This window comes from Notolabrus celidotus, chromosome 15 (genome assembly GCF_009762535.1).
Source record: "Notolabrus celidotus isolate fNotCel1 chromosome 15, fNotCel1.pri, whole genome shotgun sequence".
In the NCBI taxonomy this organism is placed as follows: domain Eukaryota; kingdom Metazoa; phylum Chordata; class Actinopteri; order Labriformes; family Labridae; genus Notolabrus; species Notolabrus celidotus.
The window spans coordinates 13,762,534-13,779,738 of record NC_048286.1 but is presented as its reverse complement, the minus strand read 5'-3'; the positions used below and the strand labels follow the sequence as shown (position 1 = coordinate 13,779,738).

Sequence of the window (17,205 nt, the reverse complement as noted above, 5' to 3'; positions counted from 1 at the left end):
CCCGCGAGATCTTGTTCTTGGTAATGTTTCTACCGTTGCCAAGGATACAACAGCGTCGCAGTCTCGAGTCTCAGGTCAAAACAGCATCCTATTATTTTACAGAGGCCCCGTTTGGATAAATGAAAGGTGAGCTGTCTCATGAAACTGTAACTAATTACTTTTAATAAGGAGTTAGAAGACCGGGAAAGAGTAACATGGAAGTGAAGGTATTATTACATCGTTTTATAGCCTGTTGCGTTTATTGCAGCAAGTCCTGCTTGGCCAAATGTGTTAATGTTCGCAGGTCGTGTAATGCAGACTGCGAGGGGATCGATCATAGATAACCCAAGGTCCGACAAAGAACGAGTCTTGGTTAACTCTGTATAGGTGACTTAAAACTTAAGACTTACCTTTTTAATCTAGCTTTTAATTTGGAGTAGTTTATTTTAGCCCTGGACTGCATTATTTTTATTATTATTTTTATTATTTTAATCATTATTATCTAAACCATTGTTTTAACATGTATTTATTTATCTTATTTATTTCTTGTGTTCATCTGATCTTGTTAGCTCTACCTTATTTTTAACTTTTCTTTCCACTCTTACTTATTCTATTCATTTTACTGTGTTGATTTTCTTTTTTAAGTATTTCTTTTTTAATCATGTCTTTTATAATTTTACCATTGCTGCTGTTTTCTGACTGTCAGTTACTCTGTGAAGCACTTTGGGCTGCATGTTTTTAAGTATGAAAGGTGCCATAAATAAAGTTGAGTTGAGTTGAGTTGAGTTGAGTTGAGTTTATTTAAAAAAGTATTATAACTTGTTCTGGAAAAGTAAATGTATTTGATTGAGCAGGAATGAAGCTGGCAAAGACAGAGGATTTCCATTGAATAAATAAAACTAAGTGCCAGAAAATGTAACTCTTTATGCTGATAACTTACTTATACAATAAGTAAGTGGAATGTTTTCCTTAATCAGAATCAGAATCATAAATACTACCCGGGGGAAATTCAGTTCTTACAGAATGCTCTTATGCACAGTATGAAAAAGTCAAAATATTAATAGAAAGAAGGAATGAAATAAGATATGAATACGAATTAAATACTATAATTTGGATTAATAATAAGTATATACAGAAATGCAGAATAGTTACAGTTTGCTATGTACAAAAGCACTGGGAATGAAGGTATTATATACAGGATGTTGAAGTAGAAGGGATATTGCACAGTGTATTGCAGGTAGAGTACAGAATACAGTTCAGTCATCAGAAGGAGGAGTTGTACAGTCTGATGGCCACAGGCAGTACATAATGTAATACAGTAATGTTTAGTACTTGTACCTTACACAGAGATCATGGAGCAGGAAGATGAACTGAATGATTTGAGGCTTCAGTTCCAAAAGCTACAGAAACAGCAGGAGAAAAGAAAACTGGAAAGAAAACAGGAGAAAGAACAGCTGAAGTTTAATGCCAGCGCTTCACAGGATGATTTGGATCTATCTGAGCCAGGAGTTCAGGCAGACAATCTTGAAAATAGGTGGGTGAAATGCATAATTCAGTGGCTTAATTGATTTAACAATATATGAAGCAAACAATGATGAAGGCTATGGTTATGGATAGGCTCAATTTACACTCTTATTTAGTATCTCTTTAAAATATCTTTATTATAGGCTGCTACAAAATGAGAATGAAAATTTGCTGGACCAGCTAAGGGGACTCAAGGATGAAAATGGCCGGCTCATTAAACTCCTCAGTGAAAAGGATTTTGAAATCAAACACTTGCAGAAGAAAAGAGAAGAGGACAGACTGGCCTTTGCAGGTACAATACCATAACTGTCTTGTATTTTGTACCACAGTGATGTGCTTTTAACACCACAACTTCCACATGACTCATCCACTTGTCAATTCAGACACACCAGGCTTGACAGGAGATAATGCAGCTACCAAGATTGTTGAACTTTCTAGGAAGAATAGAAGGCTGACTGCTGAAGTAGAGCGAGAAAAGATTAAATCCAAGCATAACAGCAACAGAATTAAAGATCTTGAGAAAGAGGTAACGTGAATCATTTAATTCCATTCTTTGGATGGACACACATATACTATGGAATTTATTTTGTAGATTTGCTTTTATTTATGAGCTATACATATAAACATATGAATATAAACTGTGTCTGCTCTTTCCTATAGCTCAAGGCTGCTTTGATGAACTCTCAATCTGGGCAAAAGACTGATAAAAAGTCACGTAGTAAGAGCTCATCTGCAGACTCTGAGGTAATCAAAGACAATGAACTTAAGAGTATAGTTGTTTTTTTTCTTAAATGATTGCGCCTCAATATGAATATTTCTTTACTCTTTCACATAAGCAGGAAGATCCGTTGGTGAAATCTCTGCAGGAAAAACTAGCTGCTGCCCAGCTGAAAGTGATAGAGTATCGCAATCAGGTTCAATCAGTTAAACAGGAGTTGAAAGTAGCTCAGAAGGTACAGTCCTATTTTATTTTCTCCTCTAACTGCTCAATAATAATGTTTTTTATCACTTAGATTTTATTTCCATTTTTTTTTAATTTAAGCACAAACAAAAGACAGAGGAAACACAAAAAACAAATACAAAACAAAAACATCAACATTATTCCAGACTTGTAATATTCACAGTTTCCTATAAGTTCCACAGTCATAGGTTTTGTACAGTTAAGTGGAGGTTAGTAATGTTTTCAACAGTAAGAAGGGGAGCAGCCACCACACACATCCTCTATTCCAAAAAATATAGTGTCCATTTTTTCCACCGTGTAATGTACACAAATATATTCTTAATCTTAGCAGGAACAATGATAATGTTACATGTCAAATCCCACATACATAGCTGTGAAAAAAAAGCAAGAGTTTCTGAATTTTGGAAGTATTCAATGGTAAAAATGTTACTGTACATTGTTATCATTGCTTACTAATTCTGTCTTTATAATATGGTTTGATTGACTAATTACAACCCTGCATAACAACCAATGCCAATTTTACTTATTTCTTTGTCAAAGCTTTTGAATCATTGGTTTCAATAAGGATGGAACAAAGAACTACAGCATAGAATAAAATAAAATGCGTACTGTAGCTTTAATATCATTAAGAATCTAAACAAATATGTGTTCACTAACATTGACTGTTACTCCTGTAGGTTTTGATCAGTGAAGTTGGGGAGGAGGTCAATTTTCAGCACCTGCTTAGTTGTCCAGGGACCTTTAGAGGCCGTTCCCAGCAGATTCTGGCTCTTCAGATCAGGGTAAGCAAAGAAATGATTCTTTAATTTATAATTTAAGATAACATGTTAGAAGATTCAAAGCTACAATTAAACTGAGGATTGTGCAACAGGTGAAGGATCTGGAACAGCAGCTGCAACAGTCATCTCAGCGAAGGCAGCCGAGTGTCCTGAGTGGAGAAGAAGAGTATCTGGGCATGGGGGCCTTACAGAAGACCCCTCCTCAAGACAGGAACTTCAGCCACATCCGCACCATTGAGAAGGAGAAAAGAGAAGCTTTTGAGGTGTGTATACATTGAGTGTAAACAAACAGAAAATTGTACTTTTATTCACTAAGGCTCTCTTTCCACATATGTACAGAGAATCTCAGCGGACTATGAGGCCCTCCTGAAAGAACACGAGGATGTGAAGAAAAAGCTGGAAGCTTCTAAAGCCAGGAACAAAACTCTGACTGCTGAAATGAAAACTCTGAAGGTCCAGATCTCCACCCTCTTTGAGAAGGGCAAACATGATGATGAACTTGTGGCTGCTCTGCTGGTAAGGCATTATCCCAAAGGTAAATATGGTATTTTAATACACACATGACTGCACATATTTTTTTGTAAGACAAACAGTACGTGGTGGGAGAGCTACAGAGCATATTCAATGATTATGTAAAACACTGTGTATTCTGTGAACTGACTTCTTTTCAGAAAGGCAGTTTTAAGACCGACCTTTGTGTGAAATGTTTTTAAAAAAAGCTGAAACAGAAGTCAGGTTCTTTAATGAAAAAGCAAGAATATCTTCAATGCTGTAGCTTCATTGATGGGTTTACTGTGATGGTGGTTGAAGCCCATCTTAGGAGCAGCTGCTTATTGAAAGTCTGAAATGCCTCAAAAATATAACAGCCCATTTTTGTAAAAATATATTGTAACACAGAGAGAATAACAAAGAGATCAGAGGTTTAAAGTCATATTAACAAGTTTAAATGAGCTACAATGGGCAGAAAGAAGGATTTTTTTGGAACATCTGCATGCTTTACTCTTTACCTTTCCCTCTGACAGAAGCAGCAGAGCCAGATGCAGGAGGTGCTGAAACAGCTCAGCCAACCGCAGAACATACAGAGCAAAGAGACTCAGCTAACCCCGAGACCACAGCAAAACAGTGAGTCTTCAGAGCACAGCGCTCTCATCAAGAAGCTCAAGGAGATGGTTGCTCTGAAAGATGCCAAGATAAAAGAACTAGAGGAAGAAATCCAGCAGCTCCCTGTCAGGGTAATTAAAAAGATGAGTACACCTAAATGATGAGTGAACTCACATCACTTCAGTTTTAGTGAACAAGTTATTTTTCCACCACTCAAACTTTCCTCTAATGCTGCATCACTCACATGCATTTAATGCAGCTGTTGCAGGAAGAGAGCTACGAAAGACAATCCAGCCTCAGGACAACAGACTACAGTTCAGGTTTCCCCCCTGAAGAGGGAGACATTTACAAGAGAATGACATCGTCAGGGTATGTGTGTCAATGAGAATCATGCTGCATTATAAATGGAGGATGTATATTGTCAGTTTAGACTAAATTAGTAGCTGAAAGTAATTTGGGTGTTGTAATACATCCCTCTTAACTGTCAATTTAAGATTTGGAATCTCTGCGGCCAAACAAGGGTTAATCATTTGTTTTTGCAAGGCGGGTTATGGTCGTCAGGTCACGTTGTTTAAGATGTTTGATGCTTCAAAGCTGTGAGAGTGTTTTCAGTTTGGATTTTGATCGACTTTTTACTTCTTCTTTTTAGATCTGTCTCTAAATTTGGTCATAAACTAGTACTGCCTGCTGTTGGAAGCAGTATAGAATCCAAGTAAGTGGACAACAGATACCGTACTTTCAGCTTTTTTCCTCATACACGTGTTACATAGCTACTGATGTACTACTGTTAAATAACCTAATGGCATCAGTTACGTTTAATGTTATGTCCTTTGTTCTCAGGAGTTCAAGCCCCTTAAATTGTCCACAATGTACAGCTGATGTGAGTGCACTGATGACCCATAATCAGGAGTATAATACACTTTGTGCAGAGAGGGATGGACTGGTTAACACACTACACATAAAGTAAGATGTCCTCTTTCTCAATTTAACTTATCTTAATGCTACATGTTGAAATATTTTCTAAATGTCAGTGTATTCCTTTATGGTTTTTCATACATTGTTTTTTTGAGCAATGATTATAGAACCACACTAAACCACATCTGAAAATAATCTGAAAAAATAGGATTGTCTTATATATTCAGGTCTAGAGTTTGAGTGCCAATATTCAGTCAAAACAGTCACCACTTATTCTGACGGAGGCAGCCATCACTTACAACTACCATGCCAAGGGAATGAAACATGGGGAGGCACGTGACCAGACCACCCAGAACAGAGTGACTTAAAGTAGATAATTGCCCAACTGTCACTGAGCTTGAATACAGTGTCACAGAGGGTACAGTCCAAACATAGGGATCCCAAGAGGACCATCTTAAAAATACAAACAGTCAAGATTTTGCCATTGTCCTAAACATGGCTTTTTGACTGGAGGTTGTGTGAGTATGGTTCTGAAAAATGAAACAAATTCATCATCTATATGACAGCCTTGGAGATTCCCATTAGAGCAGTTGTTAGTTTGAAAAAAAAGATGCGAATGGCCTAAGGGCTGTCAAACTCTTCAGTTTCAAAATCTCAATTTCTCAATGAATTTCAATACTTAATTGCTTTTAATCCCAATTTTTTATTGCATTTTCAAAATTCTATATTTTTGGAATTAAAGTTCATACTGCAAGTCTATACTCACAATGTAAAGCCTTCTCACGGGTGTTGTGATTTGTGAATGCAATGAAATGTACTTTCATCCTCAATGTAGCTTCATCCACACTCCTGAGTAGCTGCACCTGTATGCTTAGCTCATGGTCGCTCAAACTCAAAGTATTTTAGTGGTATTTGAATTCCATTTGACAAAAAGTGCATATCACTTTTTACTTGCCAACCCAGCCATCTGGGAGATTTTCAAAGAGAAATGTGCTCTTCAGAAGTATAGTGGTGTCATTATTTTTCAATCATGGGGGCAGCAGGAAGCAGGAAGAAGCTGCGGGGGCTTAACTACTGTGTGCCAAAAGGGTCAAAATATCACAAGATAAAAAAACGGTTAAATTTGGACCTCAATCACATTGCATTAACATGTTAACACTGATAGCTCTAATTTAAATCTGTCCACTCTTACCATTAAGAGGAATGTCATTATTTAAACTCATCAGCAGCTAAATGGGGACCTTGAATCTTTCAGGGACATGGAGGTGAAACAGAAGCTATTGGAGGCAGAACAGAAGTACCAGGAGGCACACCGCAGGATTGTCATCCTGGAGCAGCAGCTAGAGAGGACAAAATAAGATCCAAAGTAAGGACTTGCATGTCAAAGCCATATGACAGCATGATGTAACAGTTTCAAACAGTTATATGTTATTAAAAAGCCTCACTCATGAATTTCCCACTTGTCTGTCTTGTCTGTGGCAAAGTCCCCCAGAGAGGGTTGGCAGGAGTCTCTGAGCAACAGTGAATGTCCAAAGACAAACAAGCCAGTTTGAACATTTAATCCTCGTCTTTTCAACCCCTTGAACTGGTTCTGAAAATGAGGAAGATTTTCACTTTTTCCAAGAGTTAAAAGTTATGCCAGACCACAGGAATAATGATGCATGTCAGTGGTCACTCTGCCTACAGACAGAGCTCAATCTGACCCTCATGTCTGGGCTGCACAATGATGCTCATGCTCATATATGTTGTATTCTGGCTGGCCAGTGAGCTGGAGTACACAGAGGTGCTGAGGGCACCGCTAAAGAGCGCTCTCCACCGTGACCTGCGGCTCGGCTGTGACGTGATGAGACAAGTCAAGCGTGTTTTTTTCCTGCAGGCTCTGTGACAGCCTAGACAAGACACTAACCAGGGGAATAGGCTGGTCTCTGCTCAGCCTCATGTCCAGCTGAGCCCTACCTTCTCCTGTCACAGTGACACACAGCAGGCTGCAGGAAACAGACTCCCCTTTTCTGCCACACCAACATCATATGGATCCCCCCGAAAGAGCTTTTGTGATGGTTTCTTTGTTCATTCTGTGACCTCAATTTAACCACTTGAGTACCTTTAATAGCAGCCATTTCAACTGAACCCTGATGGCATCAGACAAGTGCTCCTCGTTTCACAAGTATTTGATACTGACAGGATGTCTCCCTGTGGTTAATTTTTTTTTCTGCTTGCTGTTTTATAAATGTCACTGTCACATTTTTTAAATCTTTAGATGTCTTTTGCTGCTGGGACTCAGTGTTTGACAGGTAAAAAGAGCAACAATGCCTGCTTTATGAGAATGTTGTTGATTCATCTGTAAACCAGTTCTATAAATGAAAGAAAAAACAAAATCCTTGAATAATTTTATACATTTTAAACTTTCTTGGTTAAAACCATCCCCAAAATTGTGTCTCCATTTTTGGCTCCAGATGGTTGCCGTAAATCTCTGACAGGCCAGTCCAAACAGTATAAACCTCAGTAAAGCTCCCAAGACTTCTCTATTCCTTTTTAATATTACTACTAATCATTTCTGACTTGAAACCAGCTATGTGGGAATAGTGGTTGAGAATGAATCCGGAGTCAAGCTGCACAAACTCCCACTATAGTCCTCCAGAATGCTCCCCAGAGCATGTCACATGTACGTGCACTGTGTGATCTTAGCTTCTTAATCCAGACGTTGTCTGGATATGCATAGCCTCTACATTTACACTAACATCCGAGTTTTTTTTTCTTTCTTTCAATGTAGCCAAAGGGATTTCAGCAGAACCCCCCCTCCCTTCCACATCACGCTTAATTTAAAACCATGGCTGAGTTAGTGTGCTCCTTCAAATACCGCACTATTTCTTCCAGGACCCTGTGGGAGATTGGCAGGTCCCCATTGGACTGAGCGAGAAAAGTGCCACAAGACAAAAATATCAGAGTTTGGATGTGATGAAGAAAGCCTTTATGCTCAGGGTAACAAAAAACAGCTTGTGTTGAATACCTCCTGGATGGTAGGTGAGGCACGCTTTAATGTAGTCAAGTAAGATGTGTCATTGGAGGAGAAGATGTGATAGCATATTCCTACATAGCCTACAGCACTGCCAAATGTGTATCACATGTAGCAATGAGCATCAGGAAGAGTGTAGATGGAGCACATACTTGTCATGGTCCCCTTACAACCAGGGAGAATGTTTCAATTAATAAATGATGTGACTTTATAAACTCGGCACAACTTCATGTTTTAAAGACATCCATGTTCTGAGTATGCTTGATATATTCCTAAATATGTATCCTAAAACCTGTATTTTGACCATGTGCTAGTTGATAGAAAACAGGCCAAAGTTACCAGCTTTTGATTTGAAATAAAGTTCCTTGCTTTTCATTACTCATTTGTAATTTCCCTGAAAAATCAATGTTGACTCAGATTAATTTGACCACTCTTGTTGACTCCAGTGATTAAAGAGTGTCATCACTTTCAAATAAATTACACTTCACCAAACAATTTTAATATTGTTTTATGTAGCTGTATTACGCAGAGAGGTGTAGATTTATTCCAAAATGCCCAATAACCCACCAAACCAAACACAAACTTATGTAAACACAGCATACGTAAACAGCCTCACCTATTTGTCATTCCAGGTTTGAATGACTCCTTTCTCCATCCTTCTCCTCAGAGGTATTCCCTCGTTCTGGACCGATGCTTCCTGCAGACCATTGACTGCATCCAGAAACTAAAGTAAATAGTGGCGCTGTGAACGCAGAGGTTAAAGTTAGCCATCAGTATATGAGGGATCTGTGAACTTTACTCAGGCCAGAAACGGTTTGTGCCCTCTATGAGTCTATTCATCTCCCAGAGCCTCTCATTTACATGTAATGGAAAGAAAATAAACAGCAGGGTCCTAATGTGCTCATTTACAGTAAGTAGAAATAAATTAATGAGCTGTTATCTTTAAAGAGACAGGGAATTAACAGTGATGAGCATGTTTTGCACAAGTCACCCGTAGATCAAAGTCTGCAGGAAGACTCGAATAACTGCTGATGTTGTATCTAAAACCAATCGTGGAGGTGTTTACTGTATGCAGTCCCTCATATGGACAAGAAAAGATGTCAGATTTTCTGATCTCCATTTTGATCTGTGCTGCTGCTCTCTCATTTCAAACGCTTGCTTATTTTCAGACATGTTTGTGCGCTTAGTTGGCTGACAACATAATCTGGAGGTGTCATGGTTGTACTGTAAGCCCCTTTTAGCTTTTGTGTATTTCAGCAACTTCAAATAGATGACATCGGCAGTGTGTAGCTGTGTGTTTGTAATGTACTGTCAACCACTTCTGATGTGTTTTTTGTCAGCCAGTTGCTAGTAGATTTCCTGCGTTCGTTAAAATGGCTGTCGAGAGCCAAAAACACCAATCAACACATAGAGTTTGTCAATTGTATTGGATTGGATTGGGAATCTTAGTTTGCAACAGAAGCCCACACAGGCAACTCATCAGAACGCAAGCAAAATACATCATAAATAGACATAAAGACATACGTATAACTCCCACAGGTGTCATCATGGTGGTCAAGCAGTGACTTATATGACACAGAGTCAAACAGTCCTTAGTATGTGTAATGACAACAACTCCTACAGCTTGTTTAAGAACTTAACTGCAGATGGAACAAATGATGTAAGAAACACAGCAGTGCAGTATCTTTTCAATGCAATACATTTCAAGAGCTATAAAAAGGCAAGGCAAGTTTATACAGCACATTTCAGCAACACATCAGTTTAAAGTGCTTTACTAAGAGGCCGCTGTGGTCCTTAGGCACAACACCGAGCCCCAGATTGATCCCAGTGGCTGTGCCCAATATCTACACAAAGCAGCCTCTGCTATCAGTGTATGAATCTGGTGTGAATGGGTTAATGTGACATGTAATGTAAAGATGCTTTGAGGGATCGACTCAAGACAAAAAAATTGCACAACATAAATACAGTCTATTCCATGAATCATTTCACACAAGACATCAAAAGCATTGCAACAAAAGGGAAAATAAAGACATGAAGCATTGTCAAAATAATAAAACAAGTTGTTAAACATTCAAGAGGGGATCAAATAAAAGTAACAGTTATATGATAGTAAAAGAAGCAGTACAGCAGGGATATGTAATTGAGACACTTCAGTGACAGGCAACTGGAAACAGGAGTCACTAGCCTTTATTTAAAAAGATTGGGCATTTCAGCACACTTGCATTTTTCTGGGAATATTTGTTCCAGAGATACGGAGCTTAAAAACTAGAAGCTGCATCTTCATGTTGGGACAGAAAGCAGACCTGTCTCGGACAGTCTGAGTTGTGATGGTTTATGGGGTATTAGAGGATCAATGATATAATTTAGCCCTAAACCATTCAGCGCTTTATAAATGGTGTTTTTAAATCTATTCTCTAACAGTTGTTCTTAGTGAGAACTGAAGCAGCAGCATTCAGCAGTTGTCTGATTGATTTACTTTCAGAGAGACTGTAAAGAAAAGTGGCCTTTGTGCTCCTGCAAGCAATGAAGTGAATAGACAGGACAAATTAACTTGTAGGAACTGTCCGTCTTTTAAAAAATTATGATTTTTTTTTAGAAAGCATAAAATACATCTGTGATGACTCTATGGTAGGATCTAACAGCTTAATTTTTTTTAGTCTGCAGCAGACAACTGCATAAAAGCCTTAAGAACAAACTGACTCCAAAACAACCCTGAAATAATGATATAGTCTTTGAAAGATTCACTCTTTTGAAACACTATAGCTCCTAACAGTTTGCTCCCACCAAGCTGTGCTTTTAAGACTGTTTTCTTCACCAGAATATAACTTAGCTGAAAGTCTTGACTGTTTGTGTGACCTCGCTTGACCGCCACCCATAAGGCAGAACAATTTTCAGACTCTAGATTGAAAAGCATTCTGTTTTCTGGCAACACCAAAATAATCAATACCTCCTAAGAACAAAGCATTTAATATCCGGTGATCAACCTGGTAAAATAGAGTTGCCTTGAACACTGATATTGTTGCACTTGATGTACCACAACCTTTCAAAACAGATGTATGTGCAGTTTATATATTGGAACAAATATTATTTATATATAGCCAACATGCACCAGAGCTGGATGTTTGAATCACTGGCTGTGACATGTGTGTCCATCGTCACTGGTGCAGATATCCTCAGGGTTGTCAGCCAATGAGAGGGAAGGTCCCTTAATGAATATAGTTGTTTTACAAAGCCTTTAACACATGCTGACACAATGAGCATTGACATTTTGCTGCTACTATCTGCTGCCTTCTGGAGATGAGTGCATCAGTGCCTCTGATTCCAAGCTGCTGATTTCTCTTATGTTCTTACCTTTATCTGGTAGTTCACAGTAGAGAGAGAGAGAGAGAGAGAGAGAGAGAGAGAGAGAGAGAGAGAGAGAGAGAGAGAGAGAGGGAGGGAGGGAGAGAGAGAGAGAGAGAGAGAGAGAGAGAGAGAGAGAGAGAGAGAGAGAGAGAGAGAGAGAGATAATTGGGAGAGACAAAGGGGGATGACATGCCAGCTGAGCCACCTTGATGCCCCAGGAGGCTTCTTTCTGCTCACTGAAACTCTCTCTGGGTATGCTCTGTGAATAAAAATGTGTAAAGCTTTGTTATGATTCAACAAACACATCCACTAATTGATACTTAATGGGTATTATTAAGTCTGCAGAGGATTTCCAAATAAGAAATACTTTGAAAAGAGGTCATGCAATAAGGTCATTTAAGATTTATAGAAAAAAAAACAATGCAAATGAACTGTATTATTAAATCAGAGCCAAAAAAAATATTAAAATGTATATTCTGTTCTTCCCTTCATTATTCCTGGAACAAGTAAGCGGCAAAACATATAGACTGTAGTTCAGTTAAAAAAAAGGAGATATATTTTGTTAAAAATAGAACAGATTCTAATGCCTGAAGCAGAAGCTCTATCACCTTACTCGTTCTCCACCCCTTTGATAACCAGCTGTAATGGCTCCAAGCTTGTGCTTTCTATCACAAAAAATCTCACTCCGCAGATGTAGAATGTAAAAATGTCAAACACAAAATCATCCCCGCTGAAGGAACCCTTTTGACTTGCATGTATTACAATCAGACAAGTGTTTTGACCTTCTGTGTGAAGAGTGTGGTATCCACTTAAAGTGAAGCAGCAGGAGAATACCTTGCATCATGTTCTGGAAGGGATCAGTGAAAGGATAAAAAGAAGAGGACTGACTGAGGAGCAGAGAAGCTAAAAAAGAGCAGTGAGAGATTAAGAGGGAAAACAGAAGTCAAAATTGGTCGGAAATGATTGCTGGACTTTTTCCTCCCAGACTGATATGTAATATTATCTTATTAATGAAATACTTTAGGGGAAAAAGCTGTGTACAGGAGCTCAAAGGCTTATGACATAACATCCATGTCCTGCTACAGGGCTAAAGATTTATGTTAGCTTCTTATTTCAAATACGTGGCGTTAAAAAGTTAATACATAAAGCTTAATAAACAAAATTACAATTATTTGTCCGCTGAATATGTTTTCTGCTGAGCAGATGTATGCACTAAAACAAAGTTTCACCACTGTCCTTCAAAGGTAATAATGCGATACAGCCTGAAACGCAAACCCTGCTGCCTTTCTACTCTTCATTCTGAGAGCTGAGAAATGATTGTACTAAGAATTGTATCTTTCTGTCAGTTGCTTAAAAAAAATTATGCACAAGCGAGCCAGACCAAAATCTGTACATTTTGTGAAAATCCTTTTTCTTACATCTTTTCACTAAGCTACCCAAGTAGCTAGCAACAAGATAAATACATTCTTGAACTTCTTGAACTGTTTTTAACACAATGAAACGTCATTTGTTCATTCCTGACCTTAGAAATTTGTTGAATGCTAATCCCCTATTCATGCAACATTTTCACTGTCTTTTCACTTCCTGTCCATTGCTACAGCTGCCAAGCTAGCTTCTCACACCTGTGCTGCATGCTCTACACTGGCTCCCAGTCCGCCACAGTATTGATTTTAAAATTGCACTTTTAACATGCAAGGCCCTAAATGGATTGGCACCATCCTACTTGGCTGATCTTCTTCATGTCCATAATCCAGCTCGAGCACTGAGGTCAACAAACCATCTGCTCCTGGATGTGCCAAAAACACAGATTGAAACCCGGGGCGACCAAGCCTTTGGAGTAGCGGCCTCCAAGCTCTGGAATGGCTTGCCACTCCAATTCCGATCGACCCCCTCTGTTGAATGTTTTAAATCTTTGTTGAAGACCCATCTCTTCTCTTTAGCCTTCTCCTTGTGAGGAGGACATTAATAACCTGATGTTGTGTTGTTTGTTATTGTCTTCACGTATGTTTTACTTTTTACCTTGTAAAGCACTTTGGCCAACACTGGTTGTTTTTAAATGTGCTATATAAATAAAGTTGACTTTACTTGACCTCTCAAGAATAGCAAAGGATAGCCGTTGTTACAGCTCGCATCATGACCATGACAGCATTCCTCTCAAAATACTCTGGTTGGCTGAACGTTTTGCACTGCTAAGTCAGAGAAAATTCATTTGTTTGAGTAGTTGGCTTTGACATTTTATGTTTTGGATACTTTTGAAATGTAGCTTACATTTGTTAGTTTCTCTGAAGTGTCCTTCCTCAGCTTTGCTAGCGGGCATATTTCCTCTCATCATAGAGAACTTAGCCCTTATTGTAGGAATTAGAAATGGAGCATTATGATGGTAATGAATATTAAATACACCCATTCAAACATTTGAATGATCTGGTTAAAAACTAAAATATTCAAATTGACTTTGCTAATGCATCATTCATAATGCTTCAGCCATGGAAAAACAGACATGTGAAAATGATTATCTGTGATGGCTGGACTGGCCGATTAAAGTCTAAAAGCTGATTATGATTGGGATGTAAGGACAGAATAATTGGCCTCATTCATCAACTGTTCTTAGTAAAAAAATGTCTTCCAAAAATGTTATTACAGGGTATTAAGGAAGTACTTTAAATTTTGATAAAGAGCAGTATGGGAGCAAACTAAAGACCATACTTGGGCAAATAGGAGTGCTTACCTACCTGAGGAAAATAAACAGTTACTGTATTTTCTTTGATTCTGAAACTTTTAGGCTTTAACCGTAATTTGATCATTACAGAAGGTTAAATTAATCTCCAGAAAGAAAAACACAACTTGAAAGAAACACACATCATTGTGAAAATCTTGTTATTTGTTATGGATGTTCTCTCTTGGTTCAACTTAATTTCACCTGAGATTAGACATGGGAAAGTTACACTTGCCTCAGTGAACACAGGAAGCAGCTGCCTGCGAGGTGCTAGCCTCTGCCTCAGCAGGTGGTTGCCTTAGCTAAGGTTAATCTTTTAGTGCATGTTATAAAGTCAACTTTTATGCCAATTCATACATCGTTTGGTCTGAGCTGCAAAAGTACTGGAAAGTGTGTTATTTCTGAATTCAAAATAAGCTCTCATGTAACACCTTGACATGTTGAAAAAGAGAACACTTACTCAAATGAATACTAATTCAATTACACACAAATATTTACACAATACATTTGACATTGATCAATTTGTTCTTCCCTCACAAATTTTTTCAGTTTAAACTTTTTATTGCATTTCTATGATGTGAATACCTTCAACGGACACTGCAGAATATGACAGTTCAATTACAATTCATCCCTTAGAAGTATTTCAGAAATGCCAAGGTTTTTCTTACATTTATAGTAGTCCAATTTTCTTTGAAATCTCGGTTGGCTATCATTGCTTTGTTTACTTTCCTCTTCAAATTGTGAGTTATATCTGTCTGCACATGCCTCAGATATATCTTTTTTTTTCTCATATTCTTTGTTACTACGTTGTCAATTATATATTCAATGACAAAACTTGAAAACCTAAAGACGTGTGCACATCCAATTTAGTATTGGTTTGGTGATTGCATCAAACACCTCTGACAAAAGCCAATCACTGGGAGCTTCTTCTGAATGAGGCTTAAGAGAAGGATTCTCATTATCACTTAAACACTGAGTCAGAGGAGTTCAGGATGCTATCAGTCGTTATCAAGGAAGCCACACTCAAGAGTGCTACACATTGTATCAAAGTACATGCACCTTGGTGCCTATTTTAATACACATTCTATGTCTAGGATTGAGAAAAGGCTGGGGAAAGTATCATGACATAGAATCCACTTGGACTAATGGAATTTCCCATTATAGGGCCTTCTGTGACACCTAAGGATGATTTTCGAGTCCAAGTGAAAAGCACCTCTCAGCAGGCTGCAGGCTGCAGGCCCTCTCATTACAATGCTTCATCTGAAATCTTAATGCAATCTGCACTGTAAGTATCATGCCTGAAAGTCCTTTCAGTAGGAGAGGAAATGGATATTGCATTCATAATGGTGACATGAGATAAGAAAGCTGACCCTGAAAGACGTGCTGGCAATTCATATCTTGTACTACAGTAAAAATCAGATACTTGAAGAGTCTTATAGATGACAGCAACATATCCAAGTAAAGTTGTGTGTGTCTGTCTGTCACATATAAGGCTACAGTAAAGGGATGGCTAGCTTAGCTTAGCTTAGCTTCAAAAGTGGAGCCTGGCTCTCCTTAAAATGATATGACCTAACCTTACACCTTTGTGTGAAACGGTCCATTCGCTTTTTGCAGGGGGTCATGCACAAGACTGGTTATTGGATGTTAGTAATTGTAAGCAGACGCCAGGACGTTTAAAGGGCCAAGGAATAGGTCTACAGGTAATCCCTTAAACAATATTTTTTTTATCACTTTTCATAAGCATATTTCATAATAGTATGTATTTAAAAAAACGTATGAATTGACTTAGTGTAATGTAGTGTAGTGTAATGTAGTGTAGGGTAAAAGGTGTCAGACCTGTTGAGTCTGTTTTGTGCTCTGAGCGTTTTTTTTGCACTGAGGACACTGAGCAATGTTTACGCTAAACTACATTGTTTTTTTAAAGAATGAAGGCACTGTTAACTGAAAGAACACTGTTAGTGGGAACAGGCCCTTATAATCCGACTTTAAAGCATTTATAAAACACCCTTAGTGGCCAAAATTATTGTGGAATTAATTCACTACTTGCATGTTTCCTGTTTATTCTTTTTTTTCATTCATTTGTATCTTTGCACTATGCATCTTGGGTCTGTTGCAATGGAACACCTTTAACATTTATCTTTACTCGACTTTGTTAAGTACTAGATCATGACTGGACAATACACCATAGCATCGGTGTGTTATTTGAAGATAGCACATTATCGTTATGTTATCATTGTTAATTCAATGCTTCGTTTACAGTGGGGACGCCAAGAAAAGAGACAGAAAGAGCAAAGAAAAGGAGAGGCAGATTAAAGACACACAATAGGCTATAGCAAAGAAATGTACTAAATTGAAGATGGCGCTTTAAGTTAACACTTACAGGAACACTGTATGGGACATAGTGGCGTTTAACGGCTGATTAACGGAAAAAATATCACAGATTCTGACAGAGACAAGGCCCAAAAAGTCAAATAGAAACAGTTGATTCTTGCTGTCCTGTTTACCTTGTTTTGCTTCACCATAAGTAGAAACATTCAGGTTATTGTTAGTGGAAGCTTAGTTAGCTCATTTTAAGGCTAAACTGTGGAGAAATACAATCATTTTTAAATCCATAAAATAGTTTCCTAAGAAATATTTTGTTTAAATGATAGATTTCTTGCTCAAGTTGTGGAATGTATAGTAACCAGAGGGGTATACTACAAAGTGAGTTCAACATATCCCAGATATCTTCTCCTGGTCCGGCTTCACTGAACCTGACAAAGGAGATCACGCTAAACTGTCACACGAAGCTGGTTATCAACATGTTGAGTCAATCTAGAATTACCCTGAGTGCGTTCACATGAACGGACGGAGAAGGCAATTTATGACCAACCAC

General features: G+C 38.2%; 1 protein-coding gene across 5 annotated transcripts; it reads left to right on the top strand.

Moving 5' to 3' along the window:
• Nucleotides 1–6,711, top strand: ccdc13 (coiled-coil domain containing 13). Of its 5 annotated transcripts, none has more exons than XM_034702606.1 (14): nucleotides 1–126; nucleotides 1,327–1,513; nucleotides 1,647–1,795; nucleotides 1,887–2,029; nucleotides 2,164–2,247; nucleotides 2,340–2,456; nucleotides 3,142–3,246; nucleotides 3,336–3,506; nucleotides 3,583–3,759; nucleotides 4,266–4,475; nucleotides 4,604–4,713; nucleotides 4,994–5,056; nucleotides 5,185–5,307; nucleotides 6,515–6,711. In XM_034702606.1, exons 1-14 carry the CDS (start codon nucleotides 120–122, stop codon nucleotides 6,615–6,617), a joined length of 1,749 nt encoding a protein of 582 aa, XP_034558497.1. In that variant the 5' UTR covers nucleotides 1–119; the 3' UTR covers nucleotides 6,618–6,711. The 5 variants fall into 5 exon arrangements, with proteins under 5 accessions (XP_034558497.1, XP_034558499.1, XP_034558496.1 ...); XM_034702608.1 differs by having other exon boundaries at nucleotides 34–126; nucleotides 1,309–1,513; nucleotides 5,185–5,224; XM_034702605.1 differs by having other exon boundaries at nucleotides 38–126; nucleotides 1,309–1,513; nucleotides 2,343–2,456.
• The last annotated feature ends 10,494 nt before the right edge of the window (nucleotides 6,712–17,205 follow it).